A 15,155-nucleotide genomic window follows, 5' to 3' on the forward strand; every position below is an offset into this window, starting at 1 on the left:
CGCGCTCTGCCTACTGGGACTTGCAGTCCCGGTGACGGAGAGGGGGTGGCTGAGCAGGGGCGGTGCTGCCTGAGGCGGGCGGAGGAGCCATGGCCGGGGCGGGCGGGCGCTGCCCGCTCTCCGTCTCCGCCCTCGGGGAGGGGGAGCGCGGTGCCGGGGCGAGCAGCGGGTGATGGGGAAGAGGCGAGCTCAGTGCTGAGGTCCTCCGGGGCCGGATGAACCGAGGCTTGGCGCCGCGGCGGTGGCGGGGCTGGAGGAGGGGGCGGAGGAGGCTGTAGGGGCGGCCCCCGCTCCGGCTGCCCTGAGGGGAAGGAGCCCCCGACCATGGAAATCGAGAACATCGTGGCCAACACGGTGCTGCTGAAAGCCCGGGAGGGTGAGAGCCGCGGGGCGAGGCGAAGAGGGAGGAGAAGCGGGAGTTCGAGGCGGGGCGGGCTAAGGACGTATGTCGGGGGAGGAAAAGGGTCTGAGGTGAGGGGGAAAGGGGCCCGCGAGGAGGGGGAGAGGAAGTGATGGAGGAGGAGAGGCTTGGAGGGAGGAGAGGCTGCCGGGCAGGGGGTCCGGGCGGGGCGGGGACCCCTTGAGGTGGCGGCAGGAGCCCTCCCGGGGCGGACAGTGAGTCCCGGGCAGTGCCCTGAGGCACCTGCCCTGCTCCTCCCGCGGGATCTGTTTGGAGTTACTGGCTTGTGGCTTTGCTTCTGAAAAAACACCCCTTCCTCCCTTCCCCCTTGATTCTAATAGTGTTTTTACCGGATGTTTTAAAAAGGTCGTTAATCTGTAGTTCTCAGTTTGTTTATAAATATAAATGCATATGGATATAAACGATAAAGTGACATAAATCTTCTCTGGAAAAACCTTGCACTCCATCTTGCTGAAATTCCTGCATGTGAAAAACCTAGCTGTAGAATGCGACCTGTACTTTGTAGTCGAATATTTTGTATTATCCTAATGCAAAAGTGTGCTGTTTTTCATTTGATTAACACTTACGGTTTGACCCCCCCAGAACACCTTGAGTTGAAGATTCCTTCCCCCAGCTAACAAACGTTTTGGGTAGACAATTAGTTTTAGTATAGTACGTGGTTGCTGTTTTAAAGAACATCCTGAACTAAGATTGTTCTACTGCTTTTCGTGTATATAACTGTCCATTAAATGGCCACTTGAAAGTCTCCATGGATTACCAGTGTACTTTGTGCAGAGTAAATTTTTCAACTGTGAGATGTGCATATTCCTTTTGGATTGGATCCTGCTTGTCTTAATTGTGTTGAGAAGTTCCATTAGTTAAGATGGAGCTGTTTAAAGTGAGTAAGAACAGCAGAATCTGCCTCTGTATGTTTTGCAAGTTCTTCCAACTCTAAATGGGTTTGGCACTTACGCCATATGTGTATCCAGTTAAATTTGCCTTAAGCAGCAAGAGAGGAAAATCAGCTTTTTAACTTTGAAGTGGGGTTTAAAAAACAGAACAGTGATCACAATTTTGGGCCATTTTCCAACCTTAGCTGAAGAGACCACCTCAGACTAGAGGACATGTTTTGGCTGGTTTCACTGAGGGTAACATGTCTGTGGTGGTGCTGCCTGAATTTGGAATTTGCATGGAAGTGATCTGAGAAATGAAGGGAAAGTGGAATCTGGCTCAAAACTTTACTGTGCCCAAACCCTCACCACAGAGTGGAGCGGTAATCTGCAGAGGCTTTTAAGTGGCTGCTTAATGTCAGGCTGCCTCTTTAGTTAAGGTTTCGCTATGTTTAAAATAAATTATAGTGGTAGAACTGACCAAACAAGATATTTTAATGAACTAAATGAAAGTCTGAGAGCAGCTGATGTGAAGATCAGTTCTACCTGATGTGAAAGTTAAAAATGTAATGGTAGCAATCTGTTGTTCTCTTTACACCTTCAATTGGCCTGGGCTCTGTTGTGTAAGAATCCACAAAAAACATGAGTTCTGGCTTTGAAACTCTAGAACCCCACTGATCAATTGGTATGAGGTATTTTACCTTTTCAGGTCTTATACTTTTTATGTTGCATTTTTCAAAACATTCATTGAAATGAAAGTATTTTCTGTCTGTTGCATGCTCTGGCTGGTCTGGGAATGTCTGGTTTACTCCATCTTTCAAGACCATTCCATAAAATCCCTGTCCCAGCTCTATTTTTATGTGTCTAATAGACTACAAGGCAATGGAATTTGCAAAGATAGTGTCTTAGATAGAGGCTTTAATATATTCTTTGGTAAAAGGGCCTCACAACTGGGACAGAAGAGCAGACTTTCGAATTGCTTTCCATCTCACATTTTTATTATCACACTCTATAGTACACGGAGAGGTGGGATAGTATGGAAAAGTGCAGAATTATTTCTTGTGGAAGAAAGTAGAATCCAAAGTTAATATACAATAGCAACTTCACTTATTTTCATGCATAGACTTTTGCCATGTCAGTAATCCTTCTTCTCAGTGTGGGTGAGAGAAGGTGTTCACATGGATAAGCATATCAGTAAGCAAATAAAAGAACATGTAAACTACTGTGCTCTTACTCTTTCTTTGCAGTGCATGTCAAAAGAAATCAGTGAGGCTTAATTATGGCTTGCGTGGGTCAGTCTAACTTGACACTCTGTTCTGATGAAGATGAGAGTAGTAAAAAGTTGTATCCTTGAATGCATCTTACAAAGTCTTTTAACCCCCGAGATATGTCGTTTTTATTTTGTAGATATAGAAACAATAAACGATGTGTACCTGTCCACTTCTAGTGAAAGAGTATGTCAGGTGCCTAATGGGAATTCAGAAATTCCCAGTAAATGACACCAAATCTTACTTGAGCACGTAAACCAGATTTAACAGTCAAAATCATGATCCCAGATTTATGCACATAATTTTCCTCCAATTTTAGGTACTCTAATACTTCTGGATGTAAATGTTGTTACGATGTGAATATCATTTGGGTTTTACATTTGTGCATGTGCAGAATCAGCACACCTTGACCAGTGAGGTTCATGTCTGCCATTTAAATCTGATTTGATGCATAGAAAGTAAATTTAAGTTATGTTATTGGAGAGCAAGGAGCTCAGATAAAATTAATCTTTTCTTGCTATGTTCTTCTCCTAGACAATAAAAATAAAGTACTATTGCTGTCTGTTTCTAGGCTATCTACCTTCTCACTCAGTCTCACTGTTGATTTATTTCATTAGAGGTGTGAATCTTCTAATACAATTTTCATGAAGATAACATCTGTTTAAAGGAGTTCACTAATGCAGTTTTTCAGGTCATACGAAACCCCAGCTTTGACCCAGCCTCAAAACTTTAATTTTTGTCTCTAAGAGGATGTTCATAGCTTTTAATAAAACACTATTTTAGTAGAAGCCTGTCTCTTTTCATTAAAGACTTGTAGTATCTCTCTAGCAACTGAAACACTTGTGATAAGAAGGGAAGCCATCAGGATTCCTTATCTTCTTTTAAAGTCACTTGGTAAATAATCAAATCAAAGTTCTTTGTACATGTGGGTGTTGGTGACAGCATATGATTCTTGAATGTACCTACAACTAGAAGATGATATAGTGGCACAAAGTACCTTTTGGTACTTCATGGATGAAAGATCTAGGAGTCGGGAGCTGTACTGGGAGTTTTTCTTTGCTTGTCCAGTTTCTCAGTTGACCTGCCTGTGCTGAAAGCTGCAAGCATGGAGGGATTTGCCTTCAGACAAAAACTGCAGTGCAACTGCAGTCCAAGGTGTTTTGGCTTTCCTGTGCTGTTCTCTGGGTAAAGTGGCCCTCGGTGTCAGTTCTGCTCTTTCCTCATGTATGTACGTTGCTTTTTGAGAGAAATCTATACGTGGGAAAGAAAAAGGGAAAACTTCCTCTTAAGGTGAACCCAATGGTGGAATAAGCACAGGTGACTCAGTAGAAAAACAAGAGATTATAAAGCAAACTCAGAGTTGATCTTATGAGTGCTGAAGTGCAGGAACTGAGATACAAAACCAGGTAAGTGTTAAGTGATAGTGACGTAAGAACTGAGATTGCAAGCTTGCACACCAGCTAGTCCATGTTCTTCTTTTTCACATTTGTGTGAAAGAGTAGTGTACAACAATATGTCTTCTAGTTGCATACAAGAGCAGGGAAACTAGCACAATAATTTTTTTCCCAGCAGAAAAATATTTGAAATTAGTTTCACTTGAAAGACATTGAAGAATTTATCCCATAAATTGAGAGAAATAATAAATATAAATAGGTTATTCTGAAAAACATTCCCCCCCATTTTTGTTCTGTGTTTACTTTTCTCTTTATATCTTCTGTTTTTATTTCAGTCACTCTCAGTAAATCCTTTGAGTATATGTAAACCCCAAATTCATTTCAGCATCCCACACAGTTTGTGATGTCGAGAAGGAAAGAAATTAATCCCTGTATGTTTTAAACTGCTTAGGAGTCTTTCTTTTTTCATTGCCTTAAGTAATAGTCTCAAAAAAATGCCCCCAAAGGGTAGATGCATTGTTCCTTTGAAGTCAGTGGCAGTTTTCTCCAGGTGAGGATCTATGCCAAGAGTACATTTTATACATACATGGTCCATTTGCATCCACTTTAAAATTCATTCATACTGCTGTGGCAGGAGCAGTTTGGGAATGAGATTTGGGTCTGCTGTTAGGCATAGAATATCCTCTGTGTTGTGATTGATTTTGGCTAAATTAGGGTCATGCCTCAAACAAACTTTCCCCCAGCTCTTGGTTATATGGTTCTGGCCTGTGGTTGCAGGATGGGTGAGGTAGTTTCCAGCTGGATCCATTAACCAGTATAGGGTATGTGGGTTTTTTAGGTGGTTTTTTTCTTATGTTGATGTGTGTTTTGGGTTTGGGGTTTTCTTCCCAAACTTAGTTTTCAGAAGAATGGGTATGCTCTTTCAGATTTGATAATTGCTAGGTGCTGTCCAAGGGAGGATTTAGAAGGAAGGAACCTTTCAGTAGCCGAATGTGATCACAGTTTGACTTAAGTGAATCCTGTAAGATACTTGTTTCAGAAAAATTGTCCTAATTCTGTATTCTTCACAGAAAATAAGAAAATAGTGAATTTTGTCTCTCTGGGCTTGAAAGCAATTGGAATAATTCTGCAAGCAAAATAAATCCTATTTTTTGGTTACAGTATAAGGTAATATTTCAGTGTAGTGTTGATGATACAAGGAAGGTATCCTATTTTGTGTGCGTTTGTAACTAGGAAGATAATTCTATGGAGGTTCCTCAAATCACTGTAGTTTGGCTGTTGAACTGAACTAAACTCTTTAAATATTTCAGGAGTAGGACAAGTGGGAAAGCAAGGCACACTCATACTCAGAAAGTCCACCAGCAGCAAATATGAATTTTAACATCAGAGTGTGAAGAGTTTTTGTAGTTGCTTTCAATTGTTGTCAGTTCTTCCCTCGTTTGCCTCCTATGTTCTTTTGCACTCTTATTGCATTGTGCTTTAAATTGCTGTAAACTCATTGTGGCAGGAAACATGTCTTCCTGTGTTTGTACAGAATTATGCACAATGCCTGCCTTTTTGTCCTTTATTTAATGAACTGTAAGGAGAATGCATGTGGGCAAGTTGGACTCTTAAATAATTACATTTATTAAATAAACACATCATGAGAGGTTTAGTAATTGATACACACTGCTGCTTTGCTTATTTCAAATATGGCAGTTACAATAGAGGTTTCACAACCAGCTTAAAGAAATAAAATTCCTTTAGTATCTGTTGCACTCTTAGTGTACTATCATGCTAAAAAATCCTTGTGTGTTGACTGTAAAATTGCAGTGTTGGTGTCTTTTCCCCTCCTAAACCCCATTTCATTGTCTGGTTGCAGACATGTCGAAATGTATACAGAGACTTTACAATGTTTGGCTGTGAGAACAGGTTAATAAATTTTAGTTCAGATCAGTTACAGTTACTTGAGTTGATAGAAGCTTTCCATTCCACACCTAATTGCTGAAGCACAGAGGCTGTGCAGTGTGTGCACTGGCATTCCTACGTGTGCACATGATCACTGGAGCTGGATAGAGAGCCCGTGTGAAGAACCAGTTGTTCGAGTGGTTATAGCTGTGGGAACAATAAATGATTGTGCACATAAACTGCACAAATGTTCACGTAGAGAGCTGGGCTTTTAACTGCTTGCTGTGTTACTGCCTTGACAGTCAGATGAGCGAGAGCACTCAAGTATTACCTTGCTGAAGTCCAACTCCATGTACTTGAATCCAGGAATGTGAGGGCTATTATCTTATAAATGCCGTAACAATCTGTAATCTATAGATATCTTTTGTTTATGTATTGTACTGCTTGCATTTTTGCTTCTGTTTGCATTCAGAATTACCTTGGCCTTTGTAATGCTGGTAAGTTAGGTGCTAACCTTGTGCTGAAACCTGAGTTTTCAGCCAGGTGATTCTCACAAGTTTACTGAGAACTGACCAGATTCATCATATGTCTGGGAAAAAAAAAAACAAACCAGAAACCCCAAACAAACAACCTCCATAGAAAAGTGTTGCCACTCTGTTTAATGTAGTTGTTAAAGCTGTGGAAAGGCTTGAGTTGATACAAGCTTGTATTCTGTCAAAAAAGATGTCTGACCTGCAGAATGGAGACAGTTGTTGTGAACCCCCACAGCACTACCTTATGAGCTGTCTCTAGAACTGGAAGCATCATAACCTTCCTCAAGTGATGGTATGTGTAAGCTTGTCTTCTAGTCTGAACTTGGTGCTATTCCAGTGTTATGGTCTGATCTGAGGAGCTGAGGTATTAATTCCACACTGTTTTTTGTCTTGAAGGTAGATCTTGCCCAATAAGGGCATAAAATCAAAATTTGTTACTCAGTGGGCAGTGTTTATAAATGTCTGTGTAGCATAAAGCCATAGTTAAACATGAATGTTTTGGGCTTTTTTAAGTGAAAGGTTTTAATCCTTATTGTGAGAGGTTTGAAGAAAATTTGTCTGGAACTAGGCGAAGATTTGAATTCATGTGAATTTTAAATCTATTAGGAAACTTGCCTGCAACTGCCTCTGATGTGGGAAAGACATATTTTAAGGCAGTATATGTACCTGGCTTATTTTCATGTGTCTCAGTGTAAATGATGTGGAGCTCCTGCATCAACTGTTTCTCATTTTTCCTTAAACCAATTGACTTGATTTATACACTTAAGATGTGCTGTAGGATGTCATCTTGTTGCAGTCATAGGGTTTCAGAACTTAGCTGGGTGTGGTCTAGTATGAATTTCTCAGCTGGTATCTGACAATCTGGTTTGTGGAATCAGTTTTGCAAGAATGAAATGGTAGCAATCGTGCACGCCAGTGCTACAGAGCTGTGTGCTGCTCAGCCTCCCAGTGCTTCTCAGCCTCAGATGCACTGTGCTTGTCCTGCACAGGCACAAGAGCTGAGGCACAGAGGTCCCATGAAACCTCCATGCCAGAATCTCAGTGTCAGTGCAGTAGCCAGTAAAGTAGGATTCTGCATGACAGAATCCAAATTTTTTGTCTCAAGGAAAACTGACTTAATAACGTTTGGTGAACATTGTGCTCACTGAAATGACAGTCAGTCTGCAGATCAAGTCTGCAAGGAAGACCTCTGTGACTCGTGAGAAGTGCTTCTGAGGACTTAAAACACATTCTTATTTTGTGACATAGTTTGTGGACACAGCAGTTTCAGTTTTTTCAACTAGTTGTGGTTTTACTGATGAATAAGTCAACTGCATTGCCTTACATAAATTTTTCAAATATTTCTCTGAAGGTTAAAAAAAAAAGTTTAAATAAAACATCTAAACATTTTCCCCATACCATATTCTAGTGTAGTGATCTAACTTAATTTAGTATATATCTTTTTAAGAAGCAAAAATGGGAAAAGAGTTAAATGTTGAAATTGTAACTCTAAGAAGTAATTTGGGGAGGAGGAAAAAGTAAGGTTCTTGTGTACCTGGAAATGCAATTGAAATTTCTCCTCACTATAATGGCGTATTGCTGCATCTACCCTTCTCTTTGTACAAAATGAGTCGCTTCAAGCTGGACATTGCTCTTAGGCATGATTCCATCTGAAAAAGGCAAAAGCAGTAATTCATCTGAGCCACAGAGGTCAACCAGAAAGCACCTTAACCTAATGGCTTTCTGGTTTTTCTGTTGGAAAAGTGAACTGTTGGTCTTTCTGGAAGAATTTTATCTGAAGTATTTTAGAATGAGATTCAGAATAGAAGCTCTGAAATCAATATTAAGACACTTTCAAACCACAACTGTTATAATTTGATTTGATGCTTCTTTTAAACTGCCTCAAATGGAAAAGTATTTTGCAATTAGGGAATAACATGACAAACAGATTGGCCTCCTTGTCATAACTTTTACCAGAAATGGCTCTTTATGTTACAGGGACCTACAGACTCTTACAGCGCATTTGCTGTAAATACAAGAACATTCAGTTCAGAGAAAAGTGAGAACACGTTGATTTAGCTGATCCTGCTAAGCACTTGATTCTTGTGTATCATTAATAAATTATATGTAGCCTATACTGACTTCTGTAGGATGGTGAATTCAGTTGCACCCTGGCATATGTTCTCTTTTTGTAAAATGAAGTTCATAGTGGTTTCATTGTAAGTAACTGGCCAAATATTTGGGCAAAATATAGCACTTATTGTGTTGGACTTGAAGTAAAATGAAATGTACTGGTGATTGTCTCCTTTTTTTTTTTGTGTTGGGATGGATTGTGTTTTTTTTCTTTGGCAGTGCATCAGAACATGTTATTTTTGGTATATATCACAGTTCATTTTGCATTTTCCAAACAGCATTGTGATGTGAGTTTGGGGTCAGTTTATCATTCTTGATCAATACTGATTGCATGGTGTCACGCACAATTGAGTCTTTCTGGGAAGTTTCTAACAGAAGAAATTTAACTTCTGTGGACCTTGCAGCTTACTGTAATTTTCAGTTGCATGGCTAATGCTGACACTTCTATCCATTATTTTTCATGATCACATAATCCATACCTAGGTGTTGTTGTTCAGTGTATATGTATAGGCGATCTATGTTAATATTCCTGGATTTTCTTTGTGTTCAGTTCTCTTAGAGGGGCTCTGTGCTTTGTGTGATTTGACTTTCTTCAAGCATATATTCAGCTTCTTTTGAGATAAAAAATATTTTATTAAAATAGTCACCACTTTGGGTTTTTTTAAAATAATGCTGGTAATTACAACCTCATTATTAGTTCTGGTGCTGCTTGAAATATAGGATGGGAAGTAGATTCCATATTTTGTGTTATAAAACTTTATGGAACGCAAATGACCTGCAAAGTGATTATTAGAGAATCAAATGCATAAGAAGTTTGAGTTTTTTTAGAGAGTAGGTGTCAGTTCAAATAATGTCCACAAGCCAAAATTTATAGGTGTTTTATTCCTTATTTTTTTACCTTTCTAGGGATACTAGAGTTGAGAATGTTTTGTTGCAGCAGTACAGTAAGATGTCAATATTCCTGTTAGCAAGGATAGTGTAAATTTGGTATGAACCAAGGTACACTAAACTGGGACTGGTCTAACTGCATTGATGGAATGGTTCAAGAAGCTGTATGTTTGAGTAAAGAGGGGCTTTAAAAAATATATATTTTGTTATTCTGAAGATGCTAGTTCCTTTCACCCTAACGATTTAATTCTGAAAGAGTTTGGTACCCATTGCTGCTTAGTTTCTATTCAGGTTACGTTGGGGTAACTCCCTTCCTTTTTGTCCCATTGTGGTTAGCAGTATTTACTGCTTTGGTATGGTGAGAAAGGTTATGTGCAGATTTGCTGCTGCTCTGTCATGTGGAAGTGCATCTGATCATATTGTTCAGTAAAATCTTTTAAAATCTTTTGCAGCACTATATTACTCTTTCAAAGAAATGTTTTGGATCTGAAAGTGTGTATATGTTCCTGTCTGTCTCTGCTTTTTTGATAAGTATGCATATCTTATGTAAATGAAATTGGCCAAGGTGATGTGCTGAAAGTCTAATATAAAAAATGTAGCACAGATATATTTTTTTAGAAACTGAGAAGAAGACTATGGTAGTTTTTAAAAATCAATACTAATTGAATGCCAGTGTTGAGAAACCTGAAGCATTGAAAAGATCTAAATTTTATAGCAGCTAAGTTCTTCCTGGTACCCTTGTATGGTCTAGAGTAATTAGTGTGTACTTGGGCTATGCCTTCTCATTTATTAGTGGGGTCTGTTCTTACTACTATTACTGCCCTTAAAGAGAGAATATTTATGTATAACTTTATTATCCAAAAATGTGTTTAATGACTTTGTTCTTGTTATTTTGTTACTCAACTTTATTTTCTTCCATTCTTTGCCACGGTTGACAGATAATTCTCAAATTATTTTTTTTTGTTCCTACTTCAGTGTTCCAGTTTTGTTTGTGATTGTCAAAATACCTAGATATTTATCTTTTCTCTGCAGAGATATTCTACGTACACGGCCAAAATGTGAAATATTTGTCTTGGAAAAGACTTTACATGAAACATGAAAAAAATGCATAAAAGTTCTTCTACATCACATTTGTTATTGGTTTGGATATCCTTTCAGATGGGTTTCTTTCTAGGCATGAAAAATAGTCTGACACATCTATGTAGAACTGACCTAATTTTATGCTGTTAATGTTATGTTCAATTTTACTCTGACACAGTATTGTTATATTATTCATGTTTTCTTCCAGGCAAACGGAGTGGGCGTAGTAAAAAATGGAAAGAGATGCTGAAGTTGCCCCCTGTCAGTCACTGTGAGGGTATTCGGTGCTCCATTGGTGAGTGTCCCATAGCATAAAGCTTCTCCTTGGAGAGAGAAGGCCAAGAGTTTGGTGATGTTAATGGAAAGGATTCTGTCTTGCTTCTAAATGCTAAATAGCAAAAAAAAAAAAAAAAAGCTATGGGACTTCTACTATGATGGAGAACTTAGGAGAAAATAAAATTTATGAGAAGACAAAAACTGTATCACAGCTCCTTGTTTGTTAAAGGAAACTGTTCCTAAAGAATAGGTTTACCTTGAATTAGAAAAAGGAATCACATTATAAATTGATGGTAATATATTTTACCCTTTTTCTTAATGTCTTGTAATAGATTCTTTTTAACCTTTTCTGTTATTATCTTGTATTCCCTCTTTCCAAACAATCTTGTTTGCTTTGGTATTGCTGTTTCACAGTATGGCTGCTTTCTGCACTCTAACCTAAATTGACCTCAAACATATTTCAGTGTGTTTTTAGTAAATGGGATAGTCAATAGAACACAGATGTGATGAAGAATGTTTCATTATTCTTTGAGATGATTGCATATTTATAGTATCTTTGATAAATATGTTAATGTAAAATCTTCATTTTTAGTGATGTTTTTCTGACCTCAAAGGGGAGTAATGACTACGCTACTACAAAAATTAAAATGAAGGTATTTATATTTTTTTTTCCAGAAAGAGACTATAACCAGCTTTGTGACAAACAGCCAATAGGAAGACTTCTCTTCAGGCAGTTCTGTGATTCCAGACCAGATTTGAAAAGATGCATTGAGTTTCTGGATGCAGTGGTAAGCAATAAGAAATGGATGATGGCTATCAGTAGACACGTATATAAATATTTGGTTTTTGTGCTAGTTTTGCTGGGATAGAGTTAATTTTCTTAATTGTAGCTCATTTTGTGCTATATTTTGGATTTTAGACATATTGATAAAAAGGATGTTTTAGTTCTTGCTGAACAGTGATTACACAGTGTTAATCCCTTTGTGTTCATGCTGCCCTAAAGTGAGGAGGCCAGTGGTGCACAAGAAGTTGCGAGTGGACACAGCCAGGACAGCTGAGCCCAAGGGATAGCCCATAGCACATGGTGCTGTGCTCAGCAATAAAAGCTGGGGGAAAGAAAGAGGAAAGGGGGAAGTTACAATTTGCCAGCTCGCTGTTATACATGAGAATGAAGCCCTACTTTCCTGGAAACGGCCAAATATCTCCCTACCAATGGGAAGAAATGAATTCATGTCTTACTTTGCTTTGCTTGTATTTGCAGCTTTGCTTTATCAAACTGTCTTTGTTTCAAGCTGCAAGATTTCTCACTTCTGACCTTCTGGTTATTAGTGGGGGAAATGAGTGAGCGCCTGTGTGGGGTTTAGCTGCCTGCTTGGTTGAAGGCACAACCATTTTATTAATTTTCTCTATGCATCTCTGTTTCCTAATGCTGTATACTTAAAAACATAGTGTGATCTACTCTTTGCTGACTGTAAAGCTGTGACTTCTGATGGGTGTTGTAAAACTGTCTGTTACTTAGAGGAAAATGTTTAGTGTTTGCTATAAAGTCTCTGCAATCTCGGTATGGTGAGAGCTACAGAAATGGGTATGATGGGAAAAAGAGAAGCATTTTTAGGAAGATGTGCTGCTTGGCTTCTAGAGCCTGAAAGGATGCCTGTATTATGAGTATTACTTGCTATACTCAGGCTTCAAAATGTTATAAACATAGACTTAAAAATGTTGCAACTTGCATGGAAGCCCTAGGCTACACAGCATGTGCTAATTAAAAACAATACAATGGAGACGGAAATTTAGAAAACCATTTATGGAAGGAGAAAAAACAGTTTTTTGAGACTAAGGGAAAAGGTCTTGAAATATTTGCATCTTGATATCTAATGCTGAAGAACAAGGGGAGGAAGGAAGTGTGCCCACAGCTATATTTTGCAAAAAATCCTCAGCCCGAAACCCTCTTAGGGAGGGGGAAAGTAATGAGAAGATTAGGCACAAAACAGCCCTTAAGAGGTGAGAGTAACAGCTCAGAGCGTTTGATTCTTTGTCCCTCACAGTTAATCCGAGAGCAATAAGATACTGTTTCAAACTGAGATTGCTGCTGAAAGAACAGGTTTTCTCATTCCAGCCATTTTTGTTCTTACATGCAGAGAACAAATGACCAAAGGAGAAAGAAGTAGGGTAGTGCTGCTGCTTGCATGCATCCCAAACTACAATATTGGAATGCAAGATGGCTCTGGAAGAGGCAGGGTGTAAGGAATGTACATGGGATTATTGCTGTGCCTCCCATTTCACTCTGTCTTCCTTCCCCTGCAGGAGTAAAAACTGAGGCACTAGATCAGCTAAAAAGGAATTTGAGTGTCAAATTAGTGGAATGATTTATATTTGTCAATGAATCTGCCTGCAATTTGGCTTACTCCCCAGGTGTGTTTCACTTTTGTGACTCCCAGGAGCTGTTTGAGAGCCAGATTCCAGAGACTAGATTGAATGGAAATCCAGAACAGTGGAGCTTCAATTCCTGAAGTGAATATAAACCAGAGCCCTTAATGAGTGCCATGTACTGACGCCTGTGGATGTACCTTTAATGGTTACAACTTCTATACACATTTTAATTCCTGTATCTTAGATAAGGAGTAGCAGAATCTTTGGCAGCACAAAAGATAGTGAGCCTTAGGCATGACTGTAAGGCAGGTGTGTCCTTGCTCTACAGGTGTCGTTTTCACATAAAACTGTCTCTAAGAAGTAACTGGTTTTCACTAACTGAAAAATTTGAATTGTTTTGAAATACACAACCTATAATGTTGTGTGGATTGCAACACTTGTGTGAGTTAACAAAGACTGGCATAACTGAGATAATATTATGTAAGGGATGGTTTCACAATTTACTTTTTTATTTGTTGTTTAACTTCCATTTGAAAAATCAGGGTGAATTATTATTCTTGGGAATAATTTAAACAAGATAACTTTTATTTGGTGGCTCTTACAGTCTGAAACTAGCATCCTGTCTTGATGAAGGATGTGAGATAAAATAGCTGCTGTCTCTTACAGATGGTTCCTGAATTAGCCTGATTCCTTTTGTGGGATTCAGCACTGGACTTGAGTAAGCTTGTTTTTTTGGGAGCTGTGGGGTTTTTTTTTGTTGGTATTCATTGTAAGGCAATACAGGAAGCAAAAGCTGAGGTTATTTGGTTTTTACCTTGTCTTTTGCCAGTTTAGCTTTTTAAATTGTTAAAGAAATTTTAGACTTACTCTTTTGGAAAAAAAATAATTCTCCAAATGAAATGTCATAGCCTTAAAACCTTGCATCTTAGTTAATAAAGTTTTCTTTTACATGAAGCAGTGTGATTTCAGCAGTGTGGTTATTTCAGGAGTCCAAAATCAAGGTAGTACCAATACAATGTTGTCTACCTGTACTGAATACTGAGTCTGGTAAGCTCCAATTTTGGGAATTGTGTGACCTAAAAGTCTGGAGTCAGCTTGGCTTTACATAAAGGAGAGTTGTGAAATAATTGAATGTAAGTGATAGAAATTAAAGTGAGGAATTAGAGTTATCCAATCTAGTGACTCATTTCACTAGCTAGGGACAAGGTTACTCACATATTAGAAGAACTGGGTGACAGCTCAAACTTCCCTGTAAGTAACAGAATTATTTGGAAAGGCCATCTCTCAAAATTCCTTTTAAATTACGCTATCAACTTAAAACAGCATGCCTAACTATTTGTGTTAAATTAGGGTTGAAGATGCTAAGTACACTGAACTTGAACTTTAGGTTGATAAACTTTTCTGACTTGCTCAGGTTGCTTAGCAGAAGAATTCCTTATCATTAGACTTTTTTTTTTTTTTGTGGAATTGAACAGCAGAAATTACTTGCATTTGAATTGATGGATTTGAATAGTGTGCTGAAGTGGGTGATTCCATAATGTCTCAGTAGAAGTTGCTGATGACTTAGTAATGAGTCAGTGGATTAGTTGTCCTTAATGGCAGAACTGGAAATCAGGCATTCTGTTATTTCCAGTATTGTGTGTGTGTTTGATTCATGAACTGTCATTTTTTTAGTGTTCTAGTTTTTGTTATAGAGGTAAAAACTTCTGATTAGATCATTTACTTGTAATTTCCAATGAGGTTTCTAATGATTGTTGTCCCAATATGCCAAACAGTTGTTTGGTTTGATAAAGTCCTCCATTCTGGAAGTCTGCCGTGTATTCTTTGTTCCTGGGTGCATGCATTTTCATCCTGAAATATGAAATAAGCTTTGATTGAGTTGGACCAGCTAACAAACCTAATACATGTTGCTGTTTGAGATTGCTCTTTTCTAATTCACCTTCCCCAGATTTTGTGTTGTCTTTAAATGTTGTAAATTCTGATGTCTGCTTCTAGATTATTCCATAAAATTATAAATAGTAGGTAGTTCTTGGAGTTTTTCAGTAGTAGTATCTGTG

The 15,155-nt window shown here is 38.5% G+C and overlaps 1 protein-coding gene across 3 annotated transcripts in view; it reads left to right on the forward strand.

Annotated features, from left to right (window-relative positions):
• Positions 1 to 324: 324 nt before the first annotated feature.
• Positions 325 to 15,155, forward strand: part of GRK4 (G protein-coupled receptor kinase 4) — a 33,575-nt gene continuing 18,744 nt past the window's right edge. For 2 of the 3 annotated variants that reach the window (XM_062493340.1, XM_062493339.1), the window contains exons 1-4: positions 325 to 376; positions 426 to 434; positions 10,661 to 10,747; positions 11,404 to 11,516. In XM_062493340.1, the coding sequence (XP_062349324.1) occupies positions 325 to 376; positions 426 to 434; positions 10,661 to 10,747; positions 11,404 to 11,516 (261 nt within the window). The remainder of the gene's footprint in view (positions 377 to 425; positions 435 to 10,660; positions 10,748 to 11,403; positions 11,517 to 15,155) is intronic. The other variant, XM_062493338.1, reaches the window with a different exon arrangement.

This window comes from Cinclus cinclus, chromosome 5 (genome assembly GCF_963662255.1).
Source record: "Cinclus cinclus chromosome 5, bCinCin1.1, whole genome shotgun sequence".
Classification (NCBI taxonomy): domain Eukaryota; kingdom Metazoa; phylum Chordata; class Aves; order Passeriformes; family Cinclidae; genus Cinclus; species Cinclus cinclus.